The following is a 21,940-nucleotide window of genomic DNA, read 5'->3' as shown; positions in this document are numbered from 1 at the left end:
GCCCTCACCAAATCATCTCCTGGGAGACCAGTCTGACACTGTATCTCCTCAGCAGCCCAGGGGGCAGGTAAATAAGGAAATCTGCTTCAGTACCCAGCAGTCCTAGGAGACGTGTGCCCCTCCTCACGTCTTCATCACTTTAAATAATTTCTCACCTTGCCTTTCAACAGGCCATTGGGACCCAAGACCTTATTAAAAATATGTTTTCCCACATGAGCATCCACGGCTGATAGGGGGTCATCCAGAATATAGATGTCTGAATTTTGATAGGTAGCTCTGGCCAGGCTGATCCGCTGCTTCTGACCCCCACTGAGATTTATACCCTGAAGAAGAAAATAATTTCTATTAAGTACTGAAACTGAGTCCCACTAAAACTGAGTTCCTCTGCTGAATTTATGATTAACATCTCTATCCAAAACTTCATGCCCTTTCTTGTCCCATACCTGTTCCCCTCAAGGGAGTATAAAAGAAAAGGGGGGATTGAAACCAAGCAGGACAATGCGGGGCCCTCCTGTGTACAAAAAACACTCTGTGTCCCCCTTTTCTTCTTTGTAGAAACAAGCTTTGGTCTCCTAGGCCTTCCCTGAGTTCCAAGGAACAGACTCAAGCAGTTACTAACTAAGGAAGTGAGGGACTGCAGAAACAAAGGAAAAGCAGTCAAGAAACAATAGTTCAACTATAAAACAGAGTCCTAGCTCCTCTTCAAGGGGTATATGTAACAATTAGATGCATATCTTTGAATTGTTCTGCAGAAACTAAGATTCTAACCCAGGTTGAGGATGGTCACTGCATGTTGACCACAAGCACTTAGCCCCAGACTGGTTGGAATGAGAAGGTTGATAATTAAGATTCCTGAAACATCACCCTGCCACTTTACCACCAACGGATCAGAAGGAAGTCTACAAGCTGCAACCCTCAGGCCAAATGTTGCCTTTTTAAACCATTCCCTGGTGGTCCAGTGGTTAAGAATCTGTCTTGCCAACATTAAACACACCAACATTCGAATTATAGGGGTCTCAGAAGAAGAAAAGAAAAAAAAGGGACCGAAAAATATATGAAGAGATTATAGTTGAAAACTTCCCTAATATGGGAAAGGAAATAATCAAGTCCAGGAAGCACAGAGAGTCCCATACAGGATAAATCCAAGGAGAAACATGCCAAGACACATATTCATCAAACTATCAAAAATTAAATACAAAGAAAAAATATTAAAAGCAGCAAGGGAAAAGCCACAAATAACATACAAGGGAATCCCCATAAAGTTAACAGCTGATCTTTCAGCAGAAACTCTGCAAGCCAGAAGGGAGTGGCAGGACATATTTAAAGTGATGAAAGGGAAAAAACCTAAAACCAAGATTACTCTGCCTGGCAAGGATCACATTCAGATTTGACAGAGAAATAGAAACCTTTATAGACAAGCAAAAGCTAGGAGAATTTAGCACCACCAAACCAGCTTTACAACAAATGCTAAAGGAACTTCTCTAGGCAGGAAACACAAGAGAAGGAAAAGACCTACAACAACAAACCCAAAACAATTAAGTAAATGGTAATAGAAACATACATATCGATAACTACCTTAAATGTAAATGGATTAAATGCTCCCACCAAAAGACACAGACTGGCTGAATGGACACAAAAACAAGACCCATATATATGCTGTCTACAAGAGACCCACTTCAGACCTAGGGACACATAGAGACTGAAAGTGAGGGGATGACAATGTTCATTGCAGCACTATTTACAATAACCAGGACATGGAAGCAACCACTGTCCATCGACAGACGAATGGATAAAGAAGATGTGGCACATATATACAATGGAATATTACTCAGCCATAAAAAGAAACGAAACTGAGTTATTTGTGGTGAGGTGGATGGACCTAGAGTCTCTCATACAGAGTGAAATAAGTCAGAAAGCGAAAAACAAAAACCGTATGCTAACACATATATATGGAATCTAAAAAAAATTGTTCTGAAGAACCTAGGGGCAGAACACAAATAAAGACGCAGATGTAGAGAATGGACTTGAGGACACAGGGAGGGGGAAGGGTAAGCTGTGACAAAGTGAGAGAGTGGCATGGACATATATACACTACCAAATGTAAAATCGATAGCTAGTGGAAAGCAGCCACATAGCACAGGGAGATCAGCTCGGTGCACTGTGACCACATAGAGAGATGGGATACGGAAGGTGGGAGGGAGATGCAAGAGGGAGGAGATATGGGGATATATGTATATGTATAGCTGATTCACTTTGTTATAAAGCAGAAACTAACACACCATTGTAGAGCAACTATACTCCAATAAAGATGTTAAAAAAAAAAGTGAGGGGATGGAAAAATATTCCATGCAAATGGAAACCAAAAGAAAGCTGGAGTAGCAATACTCATATCAGACAAATAGACTTTAAATTAAAGACTATTACAAAAGACAAAGAAGAACACTACATAATGATCAAGGGATTGATCCAAGAAGAAGATATAACAATTGTAAATATTTATGCACCCAACATAGGAGCACCTCAATACATAAGGCAAATGCTAAGAGCCATAAAAGAGGAAATCGACAGTAAATAGTAGGGGAGTTTAACACCCCACTTTCACCAATGGACAGATCATCCAACATGAAAATAAATAAGGAAACACAAGCTTTAAATGATACATTAAACAAGATGGACTTAATTGATATTTATAGGACTTTCCATCCAAAAACAACAGAATACACTTTCTTCTCAAGTGCTCATGGAACATTCTCCAGGATACATCATAACTTGGGTCACAAATCAAGCCTTGGTAAATTTAAGAAAATTAAAATCGTATCAGGTATCTTTTCTGACCACAACGTTATGAGACTAGATATCAATTACACGAAAAAATCTGTAAAAATACAAACACATGGAGGCTAAACAATACACTACTAAATAACCAAGAGATCACTGAAGAAATCAAAGAGGAAATTAAAAAATACCTAGAAACAAATGACAATGAAAACATGATGACTCAAAACCTATGGGGGGCTTCCCTGGTGGCGCAGTGTTTGAGAGTCCGCCTGCCGATTCAGGGGACATGGGTTCATGACCCGGTCCGGGAAGAGCCCACATGCCGCGGAGCAGCTAGTCCCGTGAACCATGGCCGCTGAGCCTGCACGTCCGGAGCCTGTGCTCCACAACGGGAGAGGCCACAACAGTGAGAGGCCCGCGTACCAAAAAAAAAAAAAAAAAAAAAAAAAAACCTATGGGATGCAGCAAGAGCAGTTCTAAGAGGGAAGTTTATAGCAATACAGTCCTACCTCAAGAAACAAGAAACAACTCAAATAAACAACCTAACCTTATACCTAAAGCAATTAGGGAAAGAAGAACAAAAAAACCCCAAAGTTAGCAGAAGGAAAAAAATCATAAAGATCAGTTCAGAAATAAATGAAAAAGAAATGAAGGAAATGATAGCAAAGATCAATAAAACTAAAAGCTGGTTCTTTGAGAAGATAAACAAAATTGATAAACCATTAGCCAGACTCATCAAAAAGAAAACGGAGAAGACTCAAATCAATAGAATGAGAAATGAAAAAGGAGAAGTAACAACTGACACTGCAGAAATAGAAAGAATCATGAGAAATTGCTACAAGCAATGATATGCCAATAAAATGGGCAACCTGGAAATGGACAAATTCTTAGAAAAGCACAACTTTCTGAGACTGAACCAGGAAGAAATAGAAAATATGAACAGACCAATCACAAGCACTGAAATTGAAACTGTGGTTAAAAATCTTCCAACAAACAGAAGTCCAGGACCAGATGGATTAACAGGCAAATTCTATCAAACATTTAGAAAAGAGCTAACACCTATCCTTCTCAAACTCTTCCACAATATAGCAGAGGGAGGAATACTCCCAAACTCATTCTACAAGGCCACCAGCACCCTGATACCAAAACCAGACAAAGATGTCACAAAGAAAGAAAACTACAGGCCGCTGTCACTGGTGAACAAACATGCGAAAATCCTCAACAAAATACTAGCAAACACAATCCAGCAGCACACTAAAAGGATCATACACCATGATCAAGTGGGGTTTATCCCAGGAATGCAAGGATTCTTCAATATATGTAAATAAATCAATGTGGTAAACCGTATTAACAAAGTGAAGGAGAAAAACCATATGATCATCTCAATGGATGTAGAAAAAGCTTTCAACAAAATTCAACACCCATTTATGATAAAAACCTTGCAGAAAGTAGGCATCGAGGGAACTTACCTCAACATAATACAGGCCACATATAACAAACCTACAGCCAACATCGTTCTCAATGGTGAAAAGCTGAAACCATTTCCTCTAAGATCAGGAACAACACAAGGTTGTCCACTCTCACCACTATTATTCAACATAGTTTTGGAAGTTTTAGCCACAGCAATCAGAGAAGAAAATGAAATAAAAGGAATCCAAATTGGAAAAGAAGTGAAGCTGTCACTGCTTGCAGATGACATGATACTATACATAAAGAATCCTAAAGATGATACCAGAAAACTACTAGAGCTAATCAATGAATTTGGTAAAGTAGCAGGTTACAAAATTAATACACAGAAATCTCTGGCATTCCTATACACTAATGTTGAAAAATCGGAAAGAGAAATTAAGGAAACACTCCCATTCACCATTGCAACAAAAAGAATAAAATATCTAGGAATAAACCTACTTAAGGAGAAAAAACACCCACATGCAGAAATCTATAAGACACTGATGAAAGAAATTAAAGATGATACAAACAGATGGAGAGATATACCATGTTCTTGGATTGGAAAAATCAACATTGTGAAAATGACTATACTCCCCAAAGCAATCTACAGATTCAATGCAATCCCTATCAAACTACCAATGGCATTTTTCACAGAATTAGAAGAAAAAATTTCACAATTTGTACAGAAACTCAAAAGACCCCAAATAGCCAAAGCAATCTTGAGAAGGAAAAACGGAGCTGGAGGAATCAGGCCTCCTGACTTCAAACTATACTACAAATCTACAGTAATCAAGAGAGTAAGGTACTGGCACAAAAACAGAAATATAAATCAATGGAACAAGATAGAAAGCCCAGAGACAAACCCACGCACATATGGTCACCTTATTTTTGATAAAGGAGGCAAGAACATACAATGGAGAAAAGATAGGCTCTTCAATAAGTGGGCTGGGAAAACTGGACAGCTACATGTAAAAGAATGAAATTAGAACACTCCTAACACCATACACAAAAATAAACTCAAAATGGATTAAAGACCTAAATGTAAGGCCAGACACTATCAAACTCTTAGAGGAAAACATAGGAAGAACACTCTATGACATAAATCACAGCAACACCCTTTTGACCCACCTCCTAGAGAAATGGAAATAAAAACATAAATTAAAAAATGGGATGTAATGAAACTTAAAAGCTTTTGCACAACAAAGGACACCATAAACAAGACCAAAAGACAATCCCCAGAATGCGAGAAAATATTTGCAAATGAAGCAACTGACAAAAGATTAATCTCCAACATTTACAAGCAGCTCATGCAGCTCGATATCAAAAAAACAAACCAAACCAAAAATGGGCAGAAGACCTAGAAAGACATTTCTCCAAAGAAGATATACAGATTGCCAACAAACACATGAAAGAATGCTCAACATCATTAATCATTAGAGAAATGCAAATCAAAACTGCAATGAGGTATCACCTCACACCAGTCAGAATGGCCATTATCAAAAAATCTACAAACAGATGAAGGCTTGGAGGCTGGGGGAGAATGGCTTGCTCAGAGAGAACACAGAAGTTCTGTGCCCTTTCCTCAGACCTTGCCCTGTGCATTGCTTTCATTGGGCTGTCCCTCTTTGTAACAGAAATAAGAGTAATTCCAGGGGATGCCGCTTTACAGGGGCCAAACCTGGGAATGCAACATCAGAAAGCTATTTCCCTAAAGTCTGCAACGTCAAGGAGAGGTGGCATCCTTTAGTCCGTGAGTACCGGAATTGGAGTCAGATATCCTGAAGTCAAATCCCAGCACACCGAGAAGAACATGCTTACTTCATAGATCTGAAGTCTTGGATGAACTCTTCTTGTTTCCATCCACCTTCCTGAACAGCAGCAATGAACCTGCACCTCAGATACAGATGGATAAACCAAACTAATTAACATGGAACTTACAAAGCTTAAAGGGCGTGATCCCAGGAGGCCAAAGCCGTCTTTCAAAATCTTTGAGCTCTGAGCCGTGTGGATGAAGGGCTGTTGGTTCTGCAGCCAGGAGTCAGTGCTGTGCCTCTGACGTGGGAGAGCCAACTTCAGGACACTGGTCCACAAGAGACCTCCCAGCTCCACGTAATATCAAATGGTGAAAATCTCCCAGAGATCTCCATCTCAATAGCAACAGCCAGCTTCACTCAACGACCAGCAAGCTACAGTGCTGGACACCCTATGCCAAACAACGAGCAAGACAGGAACACAGCCCCACCCATTAGCAGAGAGGCTGCCTAAAATCATAATAAGGCCACAGAAACCCCAAAACACACCACCAGATGTGGACCTGCCCACCAGAAAGACAAGATCCAGCCTCATCCACCAGAACACAGTCACTAGTCCCCTCCACCAGGAAACCTACGCAACCCACTGAACCAACTTTAGCCACTGGGGACAGACACCAAAAACAATGGGAACTACGACCCTGCAGCCTGCAAAAAAGAAAACCCCAAACACAGTAAGATAAGCAAAATGAGAAGACAGAAAAACACACAGCAGATGAAGGAGCAAGATAAAAACCCACCAGACCTAACAAATGAAGAGGAAATAGGTAGTCTACCCAAAAAAGAATTCAGAATGAGAGTAAAGATGATCCAAAATCTTGGAAATAGAATAGAGAAAATGCAAGAAACATTTAACAAGGAACTAGAAGAACTAAAGAGGAAACAGCAATGATGAACAACACAAAAATGAAATTAAAAATACTCTAGAAGAGATCAATAGCAGAATAGCTGAGGCAGAAGAACGGGTAAGTGACCTGGAAGATAAAATAGTGGAAATAACTACTGCAGAGCAGAATAAAGAAAAAAGAATGAAAAGAAGTGAGGACAGTTTCAGAGACCTCTGGGACAACATTAAATGCACCAACATTCGAATTATAGGGGTCCCAGAAGAAGAAGAGAAAAAAAAGGGACTGAGAAAATATTTGAAGAGATTATAGTTGAAAACTTCCCTAATATGGGAAAGGAAATAGTTAATCAAGTCCAGGAAGCACAGAGAGTCCCATACAGGATAAATCCAAGGAGAAACACGCCAAGACGCATATTAATCAAACTATCAAAAATTAAAAACAAAGAAAACATATTAAAAGCAGCAAGGAAAAAACAAATAACACACAAGGGAATCCCCATCAGGTTAACAGCTGATCTCTCAGCAGAAACTCTGCAAGCCAGAAGGGAGTGGCAGGACATATTTAAAGTGATGAAGGAGAAAAACCTACAACCAAGATTACTCTACCCAACAAGGATCTCATTCAGATTTGATGGAGAAATTAAAATCTTTACAGACCAGCAAAAGCTGAGAGAGTTCAGCACCACCAAACCAGCTTTACAACAAATGCTAAAGGAACTTCTCTAGGCAAGAAACACAAGAGAAGGAAAAGACCTACAATAGCAAACCCAAAACAATTAAGAAAATGGGAATAGGAACATACATATCAATTACCTTAAATGTAAATGGATTAAATGCTCCCACCAAAAGACACAGATTGGATGAATGGATACAAAAACAAGACCCATATATATTCTGTCTACAAGAGACCCACTTGAGACCTATGGACACATACAGACTGAAAGTGAGGGGATGGAAAAAGATATTCCATGCAAATGGAAATCAAAAGAAAGCTGAAGTAGCAATTCTCATATCAGACAACATAGACTTTAAAATAAAGACATTACAAAAGACAAAGACGGACACTACATAATGATCAAGGGATCAACCCAGGAAGAAGATATAACAATTATAAATATTTATGCACCCAATATAGGAGCACCTCAATACATAACACAAATACTAACAGCCATAAAAGGGGAAATCGACAGCAACACATTCACAGTAAGGGACTTTAACACCCCACTTTCACCAATGGACAGATCATCCAAAATGAAAATAAATAAGGAAACACAAGCTTTAAATGATACATTAAACAAGATGGACTTAACTGATATTTATAGGACATTCCATCCAAAAACAGCAGAATACACATTTTTCTCAAGTGCTCATGGAACATTCTCCAGGATACATCATATCTTGGGTCACAAATCAAGACTTGGTAAATTTAAGAAAATTGAAATTGTATCAAGTATCTTTTCTGACCACAATGCTATGAGACTAGATATCAATTACAGGATAAGATCTGTAAAAAATACAAACACATGAAGGCTAAACAATACACTACTTAACATGAACTGATCACTGAAGAAATCAAAGAGGAAATCAAAAAATACCTAGAAACAAATAACAATGGAGACATGACAACCCAAAACCTGTGGGATGCAGCAAAAGCAGTTCTAACACGGAAGTTTATAGCAATACAATTCTACCTTAAGGAACAGGAAACTCTCGAATAAACAACCTAACCTTGCACCTAAAGCAATTAGGGAAAGAAGAACAAAAAAACCCCAAAGTTAGCAGAAGGAAAGAAATCATAAAGATCAGATCAGAAATAAATGAAAAAATGAAGGAAACGATAGCAAAGATCAATAAAACTAAAAGCTTGTTCTTTGAGAAGATAAACAAAATTGATAAACCATTAGCCAGAGTCATCAAGAAAAAAAGGGAGAAGACTCAAATCAATAGAATTAGAAATGAAAAAGGAGAAGTAACTGACACTGCAGAAATACAAAAGATCATGAGAGATTACTACAAGCAACTCTATGCCAAAAAAATGGACAACCTGGAAGAAATGGACAAATTCTTAGAAATGCACAACCTGCCAAGACTGAATCAGGAAGAAATAGAAAATATGAACAGACCGATCACAAGCACTGAAATTGAAACTGTGATTAAAAATCTTCCAACAAACAAAAGCCCAGGACCAGATGGCTTCACAGGTGAATTCTTTCAAACATTTAGAGAAGAGCTAACACCTATCCTTCTCAAACTCTTCCAAAATATAGCAGAGGGAGGAACACTCCACAACTCATTCTAAGAGGCCACCATCACCCTGATACCAAAACCAGACAAAGATGTCACAAAGAAAGAAAACTACAGGCCAATATCACTGATGAATTAGATGCAAAAGTCCTCAACAAAATACTAGCAAACAGAATCCAACAGCACATTAAAAGGATCATACACCATGATCAAGTAGGGTTTATGCCAAGAATACAAGGATTCTTCAATATACGCAAATCAATCAACGTGATACACCATATTAACAAATTGAAGGAGAGAAACCATATGATCATCTCAATCGATGCTGAGAAGGCTTTTGACAAAATTCAACACCCATTTATGATAAAAACCCTGCAGAAAGTAGGCATAGAGGGAACTTTCCTCAACATAATAAAGGCCATATATGACAAACCCACAGCCAACATCGTGCTCAATGGTGAAAAACTGAAACCATTTCCACTAAGATCAGGAACAAGACAAGGTTGCCCACTCTCACCACTCTTACTCAACATAGTTTTGGAAATTTTAGCCACAGCAATCAGAGAAAAAAAGGAAATAAAAGGAATCCAAATCGGAAAAGGAGAAGTAAAGCTGTCACTGTTTGCAGATGACATGATACTATACATAGAGAATGCTAAAGATGCTACCAGAAAACTACTAGAGCTAATCACTGAATTTCGTAAAGTAGCAGGATACAAAATTAATGCACAGAAATCTCTGGCATTCCTATACACTAATGATGAAAAATCAGAAAGTAAAATTAGGAAACCACTCCCATTTACCATTGCAACAAAAAGAGCAGAATATCTAGGTATAAACCTACTTAAGGAGACAAAAGACCTATACGCAGAAAATTATAAAGACACTGATGAAAGAAATTAAAGATGATACAAACAGATGGAGAGACATACCATGCTCTTGGATTGGAAGAATCAACATTGTGAAAATGACTCTACTACCCAAAGCAATCTACAGATTCAATGCAATCCCTATCAAACGACCACTGGCATTTTTTACAGAACTAGAACAAAAAATTTCACAATTTGTATGGAAACACAAAAGACCCCGAATACCGAAAGCAATCTTGAGAAAGAAAAACGGAGCTGGAGGAATCAGGCTCCCTGACTTCAGACTATACTACAAAGCTACAGTAATCAAGACAGTATGGTACTGGCACAAAAACAGAAAGATAGATCAATGGAACAGTATAGAAAGCCCAGAGATAAACCCACACACATATGGTCACCTTATCTTTGATAAAGGAGGCAGGAATGTACAGTGGAGAAAGGACAGCCTCTTCAGTAAGTGGTGCTGGGCAAACTGGACAGGTACATGTAAAAGTATGAGATTAGAACACTCCCTAACACCATACACAAAAATAAGCTCAAAATGGATTAAAGACCTAAATGTAAGGCCAGAGACTATCAAACTCTTAGAGGAAAACATAGGCAGAACACGCTATGACATAAATCATAGCAAGATCCTTTTGGACCCACCTCCTAGAGAAATGGAAATAAAAACCTAAATAAACAAATTGCACCTAATGAAACTTAAAAGCTTTTGCACAGAAAGGAAACCATAAACAAGACCAAAAGACAACCCTCAGAATGCGAGAAAATATTTGAAAATGAAGCAACTGACAAAGGATAAATCTCCAAAATTTACAAGCAGCACATGCAGCTCAATAACAAAAAAACAAACAACCCAATCCAAAAGTGGGCAGAAGACCTAGATAGATATTTCTCCAAAGAAGACACACAGGTTGCCAACAAACACATGAAAGAATGCTCAACATCACTAATCATTAGAGAAATTCAGATTAAAACTACAAAGAGATATCATCTCACACCGGTCAGAATGGCCATCATCAAAAAATCTAGGGACTTCCCTGGTAGCGCAGTGGTTGAGAGTCTGCCTGCCGATGCAGGGGACGCAGGTGTGTGTCCCGTTCTGGGAGGATCCCACATGCCACAGAGCAGCTTGGCCCATGAACCATGGCTGCTGAGCCTGTGCGTCCGGAGCCCGTGGTCCGCAACAGGAGAGGCCACAGCAGTGAGAGGCCCATGTACCGCAAAAAATAAATAAATAGAAATCTAGAAACAATAAATGCTGGAGAGGGTGTGGAGAAAAGGGAACACTCTTGCACTGCTGGTGGGAATGTGAATTGGTACAGCCACTATGGAGAACAGTATGGAGATTCCTTTAAAAAACTACAAATAGAACTACCATACGACCCAGCAATCCCACTACTGGGCATATACCCTGAGAAAACCATAATTCAGAAAGAGTCATGTACCAAAATGTTCATTGCAGCTCTATTTACAATAGCCCGGAGATGGAAACAACCTAAATGTCCATCAACGGATGAATGGATAAAGAAGATGTGGCACATATATACAATGGAATATTACTCAGCCATAAAAAGAAACGAAATTGAGCTATTTGTAATGAGGTGGATGGACCTAGAGTCTGTCATACAGAGTGAAGTAAGTCAGAAAGAGAAAGACAAATACCGTATGCTAACACATATATATGGAATTTAAAAAAAAATGTCATGAAGAACCTAGGGGTAAAACGGGAATAAAGACACAGACCTACTTGAGAATGGACTTGAGGATATGGGGAGGGGGAAGGGTAAGCTGTGACAAAACGAGAGAGAGGCATGGACATATATGCACTACCAAACATAAGGTAGATAGCTAGTGGGAATTAGCCGCATAACACAGGGAGATCAGCTCGGTGCTTTGTGACCGCCTGGAGGGGTGGGATAGGGAGGGTGGGAGGGAGGGAGACACAAGAGGGAAGGGATATGGGAACAGATGTATATGTATAACTGATTCACTTTGTTATAAAGCAGAAACTAAAAAAAAAAAAAAAACTACAATGAGATATCTCACACAGGTCAGAATGGCCATCATCAAAAAATTTAGAAACAATAAATGTTGGAGAGGGTGTGGAGAAAAGGGAACACTCTTGAACTGCTGGTGGGAATGTGAATTGGTACAGCCACTATGGAGAACAGTATGGAGGTTCCTTAACAAACTAATAATAGAACTACCATACGACCCAGCAATCCCACTACTGGGCATATACCCTGAGAAAACCATAGTTCAAAAAGAGTCATGTTCCAAAATGTTCATTGCAGCTCTATTTACAATAGCCAGGAGATGGAAACAACCTAAGTGTCCATCATCGGATGAATGGATAAAGAAGATGTGGCACATATATACAATGGAATATTACTCAGCCATAAAAAGAAACGAAATTGAGCTATTTGTAATGAGGTGGATGGACCTAGAGTCTGTCATACAGAGTGAAGTAAGTCAGAAAGAGAAAGATAAATACTGTATGCTAACACATATATATGGAATTTAAGGAAAAAAATGTCATGAAGAGCCTAGGGGTAAGACAGAAATAAAGACACAGACCTACTAGAGAATGGAGTTGACAATATGGGGAGGGGGAAGGGTAAGCTGTGACAAAGTGAGAGAGTGGCATGGACATATATACACTACCAAACGTAAAATAGATAGCTAGTGGGAAGTAGCCACATAGCACAGGGAGATCAGCTCGGTGCTTTGTGACCACCTGGGGGGGGGATAGAGAGGGTGGGAAGGAGGGAGATGCAAGAGGGAAGCGATATGGGAACATATGTATATGTATAACTGATTCACTTTGTTATAAAACAGTAACTAACACACCATTGTAAAACAATTATACTCCAATAAAGATGTTAAAAAAAAAGAAAAAAAGTCTACAAACAATAAATGCTGTAGAGGGTGTGGAGAAAAGGGAACCCTCTTGCACTGTTGGTGGGAATGTAAATTGATACAACCACTATGGAGAACAGTATGGAGGTTCCTAAAAAACTAAAAATAGAACTACCATACGACCCAGGAATCCCACTACTGGACATATACCCTGAGAAAACCATAATTCAAAAAGAGTCATGTACCACAACATTCACTGCAGCTCTATTTACAATAGCCAGGACTTGGAAGCAACCTAAGTGTCCATCGACAGATGAATGGATAAAGAAGATGCGGCACATATATACAGTGGATATTACTCAGCCATAAAAAATATGAAATTGAGTTATTTGTAGTGAGGTGGATGGACCTAGAGTTTGTCATACAGTGTGAAGTAAGTCAGAAAGAGAAAAACAAATACCGTATGGTAACACATATATATGGTATCTAAAACAAATGGTTCTGAAGAACATAGGGGCAGGATAGGAATAAAGACGCAGACAGAGAGAATGAACTTGAGGATACGGGGAGGGCGAAGGTAAGCTGGGACGAAGTTAGAGAGTGGTATGGACATATATACACTACCAAATGTAAAATAGATAGCTAGTGGGAAACACCCACATCAGCTCAGTGCTTTGTGACCACCTAGAGGGCTGGGATAGGGAGGGTGGGAGGGTGATGCACGAGGGAGGAGATATGGGGATATACGTATATGTATAGCTGATTCTCTTTGTTATGAAGCAGAAAGTAACATACCATTGTAAAGCAATTATACTGCAATAAAGATGTTAAAAGAAAAAAAAGTCTCTATTGCAATGCAGGGGACACCAGTTCGATCCCTGGTTGGGGAACTAAGATCCCACATGCTGCGGGGGAACTAAGCCCACGTGCCACAACTAAAGCGCCCATGTGCCGCAATTACAGAGCTCATATGCTCTGGAGCCCACGTGCCACAACTAGAGAGAAGCCTGCACACGCGCCACAACGAAAGATGACGCATGCCACAACTAACACCCAACACAGCCAATAAATAAATAAATATTTTAAAATAATAATAATAAAAAAAACATTCCCTGAAAGCCATTGAGGAGTTTGGGTCTTTTGAGCATGAGCTGACCATTCTCCTTGCTGGGCCCTGCAATAAACGCTGTACTTTCCTTCACCACAACCCAACGTCAGTAGATTGGCTGTGCTGTGTGGTGGGCAGCCAGACCCAAGTGCAGTTCAGTAACACAAGTTCCTTTATACAAATAAATATCTTTGATTCAAATAAATAACTTTAGGCCCAATAATTAAAAGCATGGCCAACTTACCATTTTATATCATATAATTTACTTATTTTGTTGTTGCTTCCTCCTCATGAGAATGTAGAGCTATATCAGGGTAGATTTTTGTCTGTTCGTGGATGTAACTCCAGCACTTAAAATAGTGTGTGGCACATAGTAGGTACTCAATAAAAATATGCTGAATTAATGAACAAAATCATTCTAGAGCTATATCTTCACTAGTCTTCTAACATCTCAAGATCTTTCCCCAAAAAACTACTATATTCATGTTTAGTAATGGGGAAAGAGTATAAAAACATCCCAAATATGTAGTAATCAGGGATTTCTAAACAAATTATACTATATTCATATAATTCAAAACAGTCATTAAAAATTAATTTTTAAGAAAGGCATTTGACAACATGAGAAAATAATATACTCTAAATTTCTATGTGTTCAAAGCAGATTATTAGAACAATACTCTGGTCCTCAATGGTATACAGAAGTAGAGTCAGGACAACTAGGCTCTGGTCTGCCTCTGGCCCTCCACCTGTGAGGTCAAATTTGGGTCAGCTGCTTCTTAGTTAACCTCTCAGGTCCTAGCCTCGTCATCTCTCCTTTAGATTACACAGTTCCTATATTTGCTTCTAGGTACAATATTTTAAATTTCTGAGTTATTTGCACAAAATATTGTGCAAACTCGTGTTTTCTGGTGTTTGTTCCAGGCTTGACCATCAAAATTGATCAACTATTTTACTGTCATGTACTTCTTCACCACCCTTACTCTTTTCCTTCAAGGCCCCTTGGTGTCCCAAGTACCTTCTCTCCAATCTCAGCCAGGTCTCCCCCAGGCAGCACTTCCAAGTCGGGGAAGAGGGCACAGGCCTCCAGAACTTGCTGGTATTTCTTTTCATCCAACTCCGACCCAAAAAGGATGTTGTCCTTTATGGTGCCGTTCTGGATCCAGGACTGCTGCGGGACATAGGCTACAGTGCCCTAGGATGGGAAGGGTCAGACCATATGACAGTTTTGTTCCTCTGGAAATGCAGTGTTGAAGGAGGGGGTGGCAGGAGTTGGGAGGAACAAATGGAATGTAGATTTTTAAAAAATGTATGTCAGGCTGACCGAGCAATTGATATTTATAAAGGTGCATGTATTTATTGCACCATCCAGGGAGAAAGATTCAATATCCTATGCATCATTTAAAGTCTCCTTTTTTGGACTATCACTCTCTAGCCATGATCCCCAAAATGGAGGATGACTGCACGTGCTGCTTCTAGAACAGGGTTTTAGTCAGACCCCAGAGAGTTTACTAGGACCAACAGAGGGCCAACACTGATGGGGGAATGGTATAGACAACATCTTAGGAAGCAACAACTAAGAGACTGAAATTTGGGTTCCAGGCTGATGCACGAAACAGATCGTGTCAAATGAGAGATGGAGCCTGATAAATGCCTGTGTATGAGGACACACTCAGTTACGAGTTAGCAAGAAAAAGCTTCCTGAAAGGAGTTAGGAGGCAGAATTCAATCTGTAGAGTCTGCTCTGCTACACTGCATGTTTATTTAATGCAAATTATCTCATTAGTAATCAGTAAATCAGGGAATAATGTCAGAATAATGTGGAAGAAGTGTTGGTTCTTAAAATTTTTCCAAGCATGTCAGTGGAAAGCAATTAGGGGCAAGCTTTCTTATAATTAAGAAGAAAGGCTTAGCAATATATGAAGATCTCAAGAAAAGCTAGAAATCTATAGACGTGCCTCTTTTTGGTGCGAGTAGTGGCTGGTTAAATGATTCCAGATACCTATAATTTCCCCTAAATTTAGCTCTCTGGGGAAGCTGAGAGTACTGATGGAGATGCCACGAAAACACTTCCTCTCTATTTAAAAACATTATAACTGATGACATCTATACTCTATGTCATGTTTTTGCACTGGAAGCCAGTGCCCCCAAACACCCAGCCCTCAAAGGAAGAGGTGAGAGGCCCAGGACTAACTGTGCGGCTGGGTGCAACTGTCAGTGGAGATTTTACGGCTGCTGTTTGTATGGTTATTGCTGTTGTTGTTTTTGTTGCTACCCTGTTTACAAAGTTACGTACGTTTTTAATGATCTGTTCCAACTCTTTCCCCCAGGTCTATTATTTTTATTGTACAGTTTCGCAGAACGTGAGGTTTTCAGAAACACAGATATAGTAGAATTACCTATACGTTGACAGAAGACATCTCTATTCAAGTTTTCAAACTTTAGCATGCATATGAGAATCACCTGGGGAGCTCATTAAAAATGCAGGTTTTTAGGGCTTCCCTGGTGGCGCAGTGGTTGGGAGTCCGCCTGCCGATGCAGGGGACATGGGTTCGTGCCCCTATCCCGGAAGATCCCACATGCCGCGCAGCGGCTGGGCCCGCAAGCCATGACCGCGGAGCCTGTGTGTCCGGAGCCTGTGCTCCGCAACGGGAGAGGCCACAGCAGTGAGAGGCCCGCGTACAGCAAAAAAAAAAAAAAAAAAAAAAAAAAAAATGCAGGTTTTTAGAATCTACCCCAGAAAATGATTATATATGTGGGGTGGGGCAAAGAATCTACCATTTACAAGTCTCCCAGATGTCTCCACGACCTCACCTACAGCAACATGACAGGAGTAGTTATCAGATTCTAGTTCATTCTCCCAATGAGAAGGCAGCGCCAAGAGAGTACATCTGAGTGTCAGAAGTCTTCTCCTTGGCATTCCTTCTCACCTTGACTGTGATGTGCCCATGGACATTTTCCATTTCTCCCAGCATGGCTGACATCAAGGAGGATTTCCCAGAGCCCACAGTGCCCAGCACAGCCACCAGTTGGCCTGGCATAATGTCTAGGTTCACGCTGAAAGAGAGAAGTGCACTTGAAGGAGGTGGGTGTGTAGAGGGGTGTTATTCAGGAGAAGTTCAAGCCACTTCTCAGACGCTCCACAGGAAGTCTGATTATTAGATTTTCCCTTAAGATTGGAAAATTTGTCTTGCATATACAATACTCCAAAGTATTTCTCTAATGATTTTTTTTTTCTGCTCTAAGAGTTTTGAGAGTAAGCCCTCATATATAAGTTGTTTGTGCCAAATGTGAGTTTTCACTGGAAAAATTATTTTAGAACCAACGTGGTACCCCTGAACAAGACCTTATTGGTTCAAGTCCCAAGTCTGCCACTGCCGAGCTGCGTGATCTTGGAGGGTCACTTCTCCTGGACTCTCATTTCTAAACTAATGGGGTTGGACCAGATTAATGTATCCCCAAGTTGGCCATTCAATGAGAATAACCATTCAGTAAAACACTTGCTGAAAGCACAGATTCCCTGCTCCCCTCCCCCTGGAGATCTGGCTGAGTCTGGCTGGGGAGGGACCCACACTGGACCAGGCTCCTGGAAACTCTCTGTTCTGGCCCTATTATTTGAGTCCCTAGAACATTAGGAACATGGGGAACTTGTTCACAGGCTTTCTGAACCTGCCCCTTGAGCTGGACTCCTTCCAGACTTATACTACTAACGAAGTGGGAGCTATGTCCACTCTGCTCTCTGCAAAGTGAGGCTTTCAGGTTGGGAGGGTTCAGAGGTGGGGCTTCTGGCCTGACACATGCTGGGGCAAGCTCCAGAGTCCATGTTAAAGGATCTAGGAATAGGAGAGAAATGTGGAAAGTTCTGGTTGTAGCAGGGAGATGATCAGGTATACTCAGCTGTGAAGAAAAAATCTGGCCTGCTTGGGCTCCTGCTGTACTCTGGGGTGCTGTGCTCAGTGGCTGAGTTGGGTGTACCAGTACACGCAGTGCTTAAGGAACACATTACACGCAGCAATGTGGCAAGAAAGGGTTGGCTTAAGGCAGGGGAATGTGAGAATGGGTTATGTAGATGAAAAATGCCAGATCTGAAGTTGATTATAGAGGCAGCTCCCAACAACCACTCTGGGCAAAGAAGGCAGATTTTTCTTGATTACTATTTTTAAGTGAATAAATGAACTTAAATTGAGTTCAGGTTCTTGTGTGTATCCACTACCATACCCAGAGACCTAGGCTACCTGCCAACCCTGCACTACCTCCATCCACAGTCTGGAGAATAAATGTCTTCATAGGCTCTCAGCTGGATGTGCACTGTCCCACAGTAGGAAAGCAGGGTAGCAGATGTAGTTACAGGGACAGGGGCTCAGGATCTTTGCTGTCAGTTCATCCCTCCAGGAGTTTAGCCTGCCCTAGTCTCTAACTGAACACATGCACATAGCTCGTTTCCCCATGTATTATATTACCTGGAATTTTTCAATAACAAGACTAGCAAGGAGAATCCTAAAAAACAGCAAGAGGAAAAGGAGGCAACTCACTCTTGGATTGTGACTTCCAAATCGTGGTCCCAGGTAAAGGATGCCTCAGAAAACTGCACAGCTTTGTCTGTTGGGAAAAAGTCCCCTCTTTAAGTCAGCTGTAGGTCCCCACACGTCTGTCTGCCCTTTCTTAGCCTTCAGGTGTCCCTCACTACTTCCTCCAGCAGAGCCCAAGATTGCCTCTGTCAGGTGCTGACTCCTGAGCTGACAAGAGGCAAATGAAAGCTCCTGGGATGAGACCAAGAGTTGCCTGCATACGATGTCCTTTTTTTACTTAGGAGTCCCAAGCCTGTTGGTAGCCCAGATTCTTGATCTACAGACAGTCTGGGTACATTCCCAGGCCCTCTGTTGCCTAGTCTCTTGTATAAATTCCACTTCCAAATATAAACTCAGCCCCTCTGTTGCCTAGTCTCTTGTATAAATTCCACTTCCAAATGTAAACTCGGCCATTCCCTGCCCTGGATTCCAGACCCACTGCTCCTTCTGGCTATGGATGCCCCCCAGTCCTTAAACCTTTAGAACTTGTGTGTTCTTTCACTCCAGCCTATCTTCCCAATTCCACATGCTTGGCTCCATCCGGACTTCTGTTTTCTAGATCCTTTGCAGGATTCCCTGCTTATCCTCAGAATAGCTGCCCCAGCTTAGCTTGGCAATCTGGCTAAGCAATCTGTTCTAAATGAAAGCATAATTTAAGTAATGACGGTACGCATAGTGTGCAAATATAGGTGCAAGGCAAGTCCCCTAGCTTTCCCTTTCCATCAGTTTCTTGCTGCAAAGTACTGGTGCCAGCGCTGTGAATATATATGGGATGCAACTTCCAAATTCACTTACCAAAATTGCAGTCATGTCGAATGGCAGACGTGTCCAAGTCATCCCCTCCCAAATATTTCTCTAGCCGTTCTACGGAAACACTGGCCTAGAGAAGGACATAAAAGATAAAAAAAAACCTCAATGACAAGCACAAGTAGAGGAGTTTGACTTCGTCATCAGCCTTGAATGTGGAAGCAGATAGTCAACCTGCCAGGCTTCTTGCCCATGATTTGCTATTTGCCACACCTGGAACCTCTGGCCCCCAACCCTCGGCCCCCCTCCCCAGCGTGATTAAGCCACACCTCAGCCCTGGGGGCCAGCCCACTCTGAACAGAGGGAAATTAAGATGCTCTATTTCAGCCCCTCAGAAAACTCACTGTGGTGAGTGGGGGGAGGTCAATTCTACTGCTCTCTTTGGACCTAGTTCCAGAAACTGTCTTCTGCCTTCTTCTAAGACAAAACTTCTGTCTGATTCTGGTAACTGGGCCCCTGGCATGTTCTTCTTTAACTGAGTCCATGACCCATACAGTGCCTCACTGCCCACATGCCATGGTCATCGGGCCCCTTTGTTATGCAGGGAGCTGTTACCTCTGCTGATCCTGCTTTTGCTCTCTATGCGATAAACTATCTGAATCTAAAAAGAGCATGTTATTTCTTTATCAGCCGAATCTATCAGCCTTCCTTAACACCCTCCAGTACCGGGAGAGGTCTTTTCCTAAACCCCAGTCCTTCCTACGGCCTGAGCTGTCTGAAGCCAGCCACCTCCAGGATGAATGCAGGTCGCCACACTTTGTCATCCTGGCTGCCTCACCAGTCTGCCACCTGCCCCGTGCACGTCCTCCTGAGGTCTAGTACCTGGTCTATCTCAGTGACTGTGCTCAGTTTTCAGGACCCAAACACTCCCTATGGCCCATTTTCTGACAGCTTGAGGCTCCCAGATTGCATTTGGTTTTACCACCATGTATGTGGCTTCATCCAAAGAGAAGTCTTTTCTCTCCTTTTGTGCCATATTTCCCTAATGCTACATAAATACCTCCCAAGGAGATGGATGAGACTGAGATGATTATCCTCAGTTTATAGTCAGAAAAACTGGGGCTCAATGAGCTTGTGATTTTACTAAATCAAACTTCTGGTCTCCAGAGACCAAAAAAATCTCTCTAATTGAAGGTTCACCAGCAGAAGCTAGAAATGAGATATGACAGACCAGTCATTCTGGACTCTAAGGCTTTTAACCAGAGCTAATCAGTTAGCAGTGAGAGTTCCTACCCACCTGGAGCATGGAGGAGACCATCATGGGAAGCATGCTCATGGGGAAGCGCAGGATATTGAAGAGGGTGATGGAGGTGAAGGCCTTTTCTGCATCCAGAATATTATTGCTGTCCACCAGGACGTAAACGGAAAATGTGATCACAGACACCTGGAAAAGCAAAGCCATCTGTGATTTATTCCTAAAAGGGATCTAGCAGCCTTGTTCTAAGTCTCAGGAACACAGTACTGTACCAGAGTCGAAGGAGTCTTAGGGATTATCTCAACCCTCCCATGTTACAGATGAGAAGCCTGAGCCCAGAAGAGGAGGAAATATATTGCCTGAGGTCATAAAGTCAACTAATGGCATTGCTGGGACCAGAGCTCGAGTCTCCTGGCTCCTGTTATCAGTGTTCCTTCCGCTACAGACCCACGTGGCCTCCCCAGGAAGATAAGAAGCCTTCCCACGCAGACCATGCCTGGATACCACATTCATGCTGAACCCCCTGGAAACTTGCTCTGGGCGACAAGACGACCAAATTGTGCACAAGGGTGAAACTAGATTTGGGGACATGAGGTAGGAATAGCAGCATGAGGACTTGATGAGCCCCTGGATTTCAGGGTCAGGCCTACAGGTGCAGGCAGTCTATCTAAACAGACCTTCTTCTCCAGGAAGCTGACCCAGCCCACTGACTCCTGTCACTCACCAGCACCGGAGTTAAGTATAAGAGAAATATCATCACAGACTGCAACTGCCCAAATGTCAGCAGGTTCCTGAGTTCTTTCTTACGAAGGTCGTGGACTTGGTTTTGGAATGAAGGTTCCCAGGCAAAATATTTCAGGATCTAATGGGATAGAAAAGAGCACAGCTTACACTGTTGCCCCAAAAGGACATCAGGTGCATAACATCCACCCATGTTTTAGGATATGCTCCCCCAAAATTGGGGAAGTAGAAATTCAGATTATAAAGTGTGATTACAGAAAGGTAACTTGTATTTGTTGATAACTTACTAGGTATACAACGTTTTATATACATTATCTTACTTAGTCCTAAGTGTGACCAACTGTCCCACTTTGCCTGGGATTAAAGGTTGCCCAGGATATGGGGCTTTCAGTGCTAAACCCAGAAAGTTCTGGGAAAACCAGGAAGAGGTAGCCACCTACTCTAACAGAATTACTGCATCCATTTTAACAATAAGGAAACAGGTTGAGAGAGACTAAGTAACTTGCCCAAAGCCACCACCCTAGCGAGTGGTAGAGCTGAGACCCGAAACCAGGTCTATGCTTTCATTTTGCCACATTGGCAAGAAGACATATAGAGCTCTGTGTGGAGAAATATCAGGATGTTCAAAGGGGCCTCTTTTTCATTTTCAAGAGGTTTAGGGTAA

General features: G+C 41.3%; 1 protein-coding gene across 1 annotated transcript in view; it reads right to left on the bottom strand.

The window, feature by feature from the left end:
* Positions 1-21,940, bottom strand: part of ABCC2 (ATP binding cassette subfamily C member 2) — a 69,769-nt gene that overhangs the window by 24,174 nt on the left and 23,655 nt on the right. Inside the window, 7 exon segments of the mRNA XM_082631506.1 lie at positions 156-323; positions 14,984-15,160; positions 16,896-17,022; positions 18,498-18,564; positions 19,329-19,413; positions 20,578-20,724; positions 21,260-21,397. Of these exon segments, the coding sequence (XP_082487632.1) occupies positions 156-323; positions 14,984-15,160; positions 16,896-17,022; positions 18,498-18,564; positions 19,329-19,413; positions 20,578-20,724; positions 21,260-21,397 (909 nt within the window).

This window comes from Mesoplodon mirus (assembly GCF_964341445.2).
Source record: "Mesoplodon mirus genome assembly, chromosome: 2".
NCBI classification, from domain to species: Eukaryota; Metazoa; Chordata; class Mammalia; order Artiodactyla; family Ziphiidae; genus Mesoplodon; species Mesoplodon mirus.
The sequence above is the reverse complement of the archived record's forward strand: the minus strand, read 5'-3'. Positions and strand labels throughout refer to the sequence as shown.